The 8,752-nt window shown below is 37.8% G+C and overlaps 1 protein-coding gene across 2 annotated transcripts; it reads left to right on the forward strand.

The window, feature by feature from the left end:
* The first annotated feature begins 889 nt into the window (after positions 1-889).
* On the forward strand, positions 890-3,236 carry LOC137950004 (protein WALLS ARE THIN 1-like). Of its 2 annotated transcripts, XM_068796332.1 has the most exons (6): positions 890-1,216; positions 1,315-1,377; positions 1,471-1,587; positions 1,708-2,122; positions 2,580-2,731; positions 2,831-3,236. In XM_068796332.1, the coding sequence occupies exons 1-6, from the start codon at positions 996-998 to the stop codon at positions 3,012-3,014; spliced, it is 1,152 nt and encodes a 383-aa protein (XP_068652433.1). In that variant the 5' UTR covers positions 890-995; the 3' UTR covers positions 3,015-3,236. The 2 variants fall into 2 exon arrangements, with proteins under 2 accessions (XP_068652433.1, XP_068652432.1); XM_068796331.1 differs by having other exon boundaries at positions 1,471-2,122.
* Positions 3,237-8,752: the final 5,516 nt, after the last annotated feature.

Raw genomic sequence — 8,752 nt, forward strand, 5'->3', positions numbered from 1 at the left:
CTCAGTGCTCTACTGAAAAACAGATAACGAGGATACGAAAAAGAAGGGAGGAGAAGAAATTTTTAAAGAAGAAAGAAAAAGAAAAGGGACACTGAGGACTGAGAGACCACTGGACCCAGAGCTGCAAGTGGGATTCTGATCGTCGTTCCTGAGCTACCGTAACACACGTCGTCGTTCCCGAGCTCATGAGCACACTGTAAGAGTTTTTTAAACAGCTCCGGTCCAAACCATTCTACTGAAAAAAAAATTCTTAAGAAAACGCCAAGGGTTAGCCGACGAAGCTCCCAGCATAATGAGGTTTTTTCAAGTTTCACTTTCAGTTTCCGGTTGGTATCCCTATATGGAAGCTTTCTAACTCTACTAGCGTAGACCTAGCTGGTAAGATCTTGCACCATCCATCACTCGACGGGGACCCACAAACCAGCTGTAGAACCGACTCCATACTTTAACGGTAAGCTTCCTCGGAAGCTCAAGCAAGAGCAAGGAGACGAAGAAGAAGCATAAAGATTGAGATTCCTTGTGTTGGCAGTGAGAAGAGTGGGGCTGAGGCGCAGGGGGGGGGCGTGTTGATAAGGGATGGGGACACTTGGTGGACCAGTGCCCCTCGTGCGCTCTATCTATCGATGGCGGCTCTGTCCTCGCGGCTCAATTATCATCATAAATGGGATCCCGTCAAACACAAACCTCCGCCGAGTCTAGTGCGCTAAGGGCTGTCATGTCACCCGCTAAAGGGAAAGAAAGAAGTGAAGGTGGGAGACCAGAATTTTTTTTTATTAATCTGAATAATAATCTAAACAGTTGCGGTGTCCTGTGGTGGATCCTTTTTCTCCCTATATGTATTCGCTGCTTCCTTCATTTCTTCCTTGTCATACACTTGATTGATCCTTACTCAGCCTGCCTTTAGCTCCTCCTTTCCTCTCCTTCACTTCTCACCTTTCGTACTGCATTCCTCTTAGAATTGTTGGTGATCAGTTGGAGGATTAAGTCTCTATTCAATGGCGGAGCCTGGTTCGTCTAGTCTGTCTAAAAAACTTTGTGCTATGCCGGAGCGGACCAAGCTGCACTTGGCCATGTTGGCCTTGCAGTTTGGTTACGCTGGGTTTCATGTAGTCTCCAGGGCGGCTCTTAATATGGGCATAAGCAAGCTGGTTTTTCCGGTTTATCGGAATATCATCGCTCTGCTTCTCCTTCTCCCATTTGCCTACTTCTTGGAAAAGTGAGAACAGCTTTTGCTAACTGCTTCTTTTCCTTTCTTCACGTCGTCTCTAATTTGTCTCTTTCTTTTGACAAGCCTTATTTCCTCTCTTTTGATAGGAAGGAAAGACCGGCGTTAACTCTCTCTTTCCTTGTTCAGTTCTTCCTCCTGGCACTTTGCGGGTAAGTGAACATGAAAAAGAAAGAAAGATTTTATTTTTCCCCTTTTCCTTTGATTCGTTTACCTATGGCTTTGTTTTTGTTTTTGTGGCGCAGTATAACGGCGAATCAGGGGTTCTATCTCTTGGGATTGGACAACACGTCCCCCACCTTTGCCTCTGCGATACAGAACTCTGTCCCAGCTATAACATTTCTTATGGCTGTTGCACTCAGGCAAACCTCTTATGTCACTGTTCTAATTTGTATTGAAACGAAAACATTTATAATCGTACGTTTTATTTCATCTGACAATAATCAAATGAACTGCTCGTTTTCTCGATCGCGTTTTTGCAGGATAGAACAAGTTCGCATTAAAAGGAAAGATGGCATCGCCAAGCTGCTGGGAACCCTAGCCTGCGTGGGCGGAGCGACGGTGATCACAATTTACAAAGGTCCCACCATCTACGGCCGATCGACCCTTCATGGAACTTACTTCATGAATCAGCAACAAATGCCGATCCTAGGAGACGCGAGCGCGAAGAACTGGACTTTGGGATGCATCTACCTCATCGGCCACTGTTTGTCGTGGTCGGGTTGGCTGGTGTTGCAGGCACCCGTGCTGAAGAAATACCCTGCCAGGCTCTCCGTCACCTCATACACCTGCTTCTTCGGAGTCATACAGTTTTTGGTTATCGCTGCCTTTGCCGAGAGGAATCTCGACGCTTGGGTCTTTCACTCCGGAGGCGAAGTCTTCACAATCTTCTACGCGGTATAATATTACAACTTCCCGATAGGCACTTTTCTTGATAATTACACTCAACTAGGCCTCCATGGAGGACAAAAATTTCTCGATAGAATGGTTTTCTCTCTCAAAAGACCCTATAGTCGAGGTTCCCTTGAGATTTCCCCTTTCCCATCCGCACGAAGGATCTTCTGAAGAATTGTCAGGGAAATCTTTGTTGGAGCTGTTGATCTCCACAAAATAGGAAGAACAAGTAAATGAAATTACATTCTGTGAATCGGAGAACCCACCACCCTTAGGCTCTCCGGCACTTAGATACCAGAGATTTTTCCTCTGCCCCATTTTTCGAAATGGAAAAGCCTTACGTAATTAGCATTCGTTATGCTCATGCATTAAAGAGAAATAGAGACAATTACAACAGAAAAAAACGAAGAAAAAGATAAGAGTGAAAGAAGTGATGTGACCAAGCAATCTTCCATTGCAGGGATTCGTAGCTTCGGGTATCGCCTTTGCCGTTCAAATCTGGTGTATTGACAGAGGTGGCCCCGTCTTTGTTGCCGTTTACCAGCCAGTCCAAACTCTGGTTGTCGCTATCATGGCATCCGTCGCCCTGGGAGAAGAATTCCACTTGGGAGGGTAAGTAATCGAGTACGTCTAACATTCTTGAATAATTCCATTAATTTTCAATCACTAATATTGAAACTAATTTTATGTCTCATTCCTCCTCTCCCGCAGGATCCTTGGAGCCATACTAATCATAATCGGACTGTACCTGGTCTTATGGGGTAAGAGCGAAGAGAGGAAGCTGACCAAGGACAGCGTGGTGATCAGCTCCGCCTCCGCAGACCATGCACGCAGTGGCATTGCCAAGTCGTCGCTAGCAGAACCACTGTTGCCTTCGTCGTCGGAAAACGTTTAAGCGCGGTTGGTGATAATTACTAGAAAGCTAGTGCTGGAAGAAAACGTATAAGCGCGTTTGATCTTTGTGTGAGTGTATAGGATTATGTTTTAGTGAGTTGATTTTAAGTGTTCGAGTCGGAGATAACGACCAACTCAAATGTTTTTTCTCCTGTTCTCCTTCTAGACCTGTGCGTGATTGCTTTTTCGGAAAGCTTGGAAAGAGAACGAAGGTTGATTTGTCTGCTTTGCGTACATTTCAAAAGAAAAAAAGAAAAAGAAAATTAAAAGTGATCATCAATAATCACTTCCTTAATCACTCTCCTCTCATGCTCACTTTCTTAATTACCTTTATAAGCGCCCCGTGATTCTCGCTTGACTCTCTTTTGGAAATGATATAAATTAAAGAACGCAGATCGGCAGACATACGACCCCGCCACTTTGGGTGGGTGGTAGGTGATGAATCGATGATCTATTCTACTCTCAATGTGCTATTCGAACGAATAATGAGTGTTCTAACTCTACAGATAAATTTCAACAATTTCGCCGTGAAGTCTGATCAGAAATTCTGGGAAGATGATCTTTCCTCTCTGAGGACATGAACTGAAAGATTATCTTCTTTCCTTGAGTTTCTTTCAGAACGCAACGACGGACTCCGAACGGTTACAGCCAATGAACCAAACAGAATCCGAATTATTTCTGAATACAAAATTAAGAAGAAAATGGCAATTGACTGAAAGTAATCTCTACGTTTATCAGATATGACAGCCAGATAATAATTGACATGAGCCACTTTTACACTGGAAGGAAGATGATGCTGTCGAGGCCCACTGCCCACGCCATGGTTGCTAAGGAGACTCAAGAGAGACAAGCATATGCGCACGAAGGCAATCTTGCTCGCTCAATCTTCTCATTGGAAGTGACATCTCATCATGTCTTTTACCATGTTGCTTATATTTAAATGACAAAGAAGATGAAGCATGCTTGGCCTTTTCTCTCTCCCCGAGTAACAACTTACACAGGCAGATAACACTGAAGAGAAGATCAATCATTACCAAGATTCTGAATTGCCCAAATTCTTAGATAAATAGGTAAAAAATCTTAAGTTTATTAGTTGGGAATTCTTAACTTAGGTTGTCATTCTTGAATAGGCTTTGGATCCAACTTTCATAAGTTGATATACATCATTAGGCTAGTCCCGAATTGCCTTATCTGACTAGATGTTGGGTGTTGTTCCCCTAGGGCTCGGTACAATTAAGATTCCATGAGAGGTAAAAACAAGAAGTTCAATCAAGCATGCAAAAGGGGGAAAACTTAAATGTGACAATAACATGTGTTTATGTTTGTCTTCTTGAGACCTTGATTCATAAATCAAGGGACCTTTTATTGAATTAACTTTAGGTCTATTTTAGTTTTTATTTATTAACTATCCGACTTTAATGTTTTTGTCTTCCCAACCCCTCTCCCAGCATCTCTCTTCTTGTTTTCCTTTCTCCTCTATTGGGTTAATCCTTTTAAAATCTAATTAGGGAGTGAGAGCGAGCTAGGGTGTTGTGTTGGGCAAGGGGGGTGTTGGGCTTTTCCCTATTTTCACTGAGGATTCAAGTTTCGAGACTAGCGGAGATGGAGGAAGGCCCTACTTCATTTTCTAGTCTATTTGTTTTACCTTCCCCATTTTTTATTTGCATGTACAATGCTTGAAGTTGTAGGATAGTTAGGTTAATGATATTATGAAAATATATATTTTTAAATTATTATTTTTCTTTCATATTTAAACAATCCCTTTGTGGGTTTTTTTTCCTTTTTTTTCTCTAATTGTGAATCATATGTCTTGTATTACCACTCTTAAGTTTTTTTAGTTTTTGTATATTGTTGTTATGTATTTTTATATTTTTATAATAATTTTAAAAACAAAAATATTTTAATATTTATACTATTTGCATTAGATTCTAGGATTCTATGGAATATCCTTGACAACTTTCTTAGTTAGGCACATGGAAGAAGATGAAAGTGAGAAAAAGTAGTGAGTGAAAAGAAGGAAAGGAAGAGAGTGCTTGAACGAGAGAGAAGATTAGGGTTTGTGAATGAATTTCCATGCCCCTCTCCGACTTAGTTTAAAGGTTTACTAAAAACCAATAATAACAATATTACCCCTTTTGCATCATAAGAAATAAAAAGACTAGCATGTAATAACAATGCTACCATCGAGATTGTGCTTAATTGAAAACACCCACTCATAGGTCACATGTTTTTTATTCATTGGCAGGGACACAAAATCTCAAGTTTGATTTTCATATATAGGGTTGTTGTCTCCTCCTCCATTGTTGTTTTCCACCTTGGGTGCTTGAGGGGATCCTAATAGGATTGTGGAATTGACGTAGAGGAATTAGTTGTGAGGATATAACAACAACTAGAAGATAATTGATGAGAGAACGTGTAATCTGATAATAGTGAGAGGTTGAAGATGGTTGAGTACACGATCTTGTCTCTTTGCATATGATGATGGGTTTATCATGAAAAAAAAAAAAGGACAAAAGCCAACAAAAGGAGGGGTACTAACCTCAAATGGACCTATAAAGTTGCATAGGATGGTGATCAACCAATGAAATAGAAGTCTTAGGAGAAATATTATGGGGTAGAAGATTTTTCAATTCTTATAGAGGATCTCCCAGTGACACCAGAGGTTTGGGCATATATGCAGAGGAGGGAAAACTTGGGGGATTATTGTTGGTTGAGTAAATTGAGTGATTTTTCGTGAATGTAACATATTTTCATTGAAGAGTTGTTGCAAACATATCCTTTTTGAGTTCTAGAACAAAAAAACAAATGCATTTATGGGCCCCAAGATAAAATTTATTTTTGTGAGGAGACATGTTTTGAACAAAGAAAATGCAGCCAAAAACATTGGCAAGAAGTGGGAAAGAATTATTACTAGAGAAGTGTTGAATATGGGGACACATTATGAAGAACTATGGAAGGCATATTGATTAAGGTAAGAAGCAGTAGGAACAACATTAGGCCAATAGAATTGGGGCATGTTGATTTCTACGGCCAACACATAAACACAAGATATCTCAAGGGATTGAGATAACAGAGGAACTCTAGCTCTTGGGAGAGAGAAGAGAAGAAACCAAGGGAGAAAAATAAGAGGAAAAGAGAGAGAGGTGTAAGGATGAATTTGAGCCAAAAGAAAGAGACTTGAATGTTCTACCCCATGCCTTAAAGTTGTATTTATAGTTTTTAGAAGGTGTTTACAATGACGATAATGCCCTTAGAGCTACATGCTTTAAAAGGAAAAGGACATAAGAATTACAATTCTATGTCATATCTATGAAAATTCTCCTTGTTTTCTAGCCATGTCACCCCTACACACATGGGTGTCTTTTAACACTCCCTCTAAAACTCGAGTTTTTAACTTCACTTTGCAAATAATTTTGATCAAGAAACTTGTGTGCTTGAAAAGAATTTTGAATGCTTTGTTTTGATCCATTTTGTTTTTGTTCACATCTTGCTTGCAGTTTTCATCCTATTCTCCCCTTTACTTCGATATTCTAGTCACAACACGTGGAATTCTTCATTGTAGATTATACTTTTTTTTCTCAAATTATAACAAAATCCATATTTCAATTCAGAAGGAGACGCAACCCCTACAACACTCAACTTCCAATCTCATCCTTCATACTTCTCCTTCTATTCTCCCCATGAAGCTGGGAAGTAATGACAATGATCCTAATTTGAAAAAAAATGGTTGTAGTAATTATCTCATCTATCAAGGTATCCCAAGGATATACTCAATAGGACACAAACTCTCCAAAAGTAAAAACATGGGTGATAAAGCAGGAGTCGAAACTAACCTTAAAGGATTCCGAACAAAATAACGATAATAATCACTAAAGAGGGTAATACTTGTCACTCAAAAGATAACGATAAAAACCCAAAGGGTACCAATAAATTTTTTTTAATAGACTTAAAAACACACACATATAAAAAAGGACCGACCAAGCAATGCACAAAGGGATTGGCCTAAGAGTGTAAACGAGAGTAAAAACAGATTTTAGGAGAAAGGTAACTAAGTAAAAGGGTTATGGGAGGATGAAAGGAAGATAAAATAACCACCATCATAATGAGTTTGTAACAGTAGTAAATAAATATCACCAAGTATGAACCAAGAGGGACATAAAAAAGTAGTTCATCTATGAACATGATGATTAAGGAAACTTTTACAAAAAAAATTTCAGTAAAAAAGTTTTGAGATGGAACATAATAATGAAAACTTTATAAACATAGAATTTTCATATAAGGCAATTACTCTTTAACACAACTAGACCAGTTTGGAAAAAATATATTCAAAAGATAAAATTCTAGAATAATGGAGAGTGAGGACATTAATATTTGGAATATAGAATGAGGAAACAAAACTTTATAATTCAAAATTTTCAAACTTTGTAAAAAAGGAAACTCCTCTTATTGAAACTCATATAGGGAAAACTTTCTCTTATGGAAACTAATATAATGTTTGATCAAATACAAGAATCTTTTAAGGAAGGAAAAATATTTAAGTTCGTAAAATCTTGACTAGATTTTGAAAACAAATAGGAAACTTAACTACCATTAGAAACTCAAAAAGTGAAGCAAAAAATTCAGCTTAGATTCAGATTTTTGCATGCAACAGGTAGATATCTCTTTCTAGAAAGATCGGATTAAAAAATAATTTGTTGGGATAGAACGTATACTCATATATCTTTCTTTTGAGATATAATTTTCTACATAAATTCTCTATAATGTTGGTACAACCCATTCAAAAAGTTGAAGTGTTCAACTGCTATTCGAAACTTTTCTTTTACTTGACCTTTGTTGCTTCAAATGTCGATTTGTTTTTGTTAAAAACTGATTGAATTTTTTTCTTTTTGAAATGGCAACTTGATTCAAATAGTTTTCCAACTGTATATAATTTTCTATATGAAATTTACCATAAGAGAGTTAAAAATCCAATGAAAACTAGGAAATGAGAAAGAAAACTAAAGGGAATAACAAGAAACTCCCATTTTTGTTATTCCTCCATTTATTCTCTATCTTCTTTTCCTTTTCCATGTCATATTATTGTCCACTTCGATGCCATGTTGATTGCTAGGGCCAACACATAAACATGAGAAATCTAAAGGGATGAAGAGAAGAAAGAAACTCTAGCTTTTGGGAGAGAGGAGAGAAGAGGAAAAGAAAGAGAGGTGTAAGGATGCATTACTTGATTACCAAATATGTAAGGGTATATTATTATAATTTTTTTCATACCTATGTGGGGAGGGCCTTATTATGCGTGCCATTGTATGATTTTTTACTGCCTTTAGGCATTATAAACATTATAATATTTTAAAATTTTAAAATAGTTTTATCTATTTTATTATTTTTATTTACGACTTTTCGTTTAATCACACTTTTACCCAATTACCCAACCAATAACTAGGTAAATAAAAGGCATTGGAATACCTTAAAAATAATCGAACATAACAAATACGAAATATCGGAATGATAATAGAAATGATATAAAAAATAACCTTATTCTATTTTGTCTCCCAGGATATAATTTCCATATAGGAATGCATTTCCAAATTGTCTCCCAGCGACCTATTACAGAAATTATTATCCTTTTATCTTTGTTATATATATATATATTTATTTATTATATTAACTACCATGGGTCAAAATTCGGGTCTCCACTTCTGATCCGTTCAAATAAACGGACCGGGTTTCTATCTATCTGTC

This window comes from Aristolochia californica, unplaced genomic scaffold (assembly GCF_029961685.1).
Source record: "Aristolochia californica isolate CCGP_79_NKW_82.1479 unplaced genomic scaffold, dmAriCali1.0.hap1 SCAF_14, whole genome shotgun sequence".
In the NCBI taxonomy this organism is placed as follows: Eukaryota; Viridiplantae; Streptophyta; class Magnoliopsida; order Piperales; family Aristolochiaceae; genus Aristolochia; species Aristolochia californica.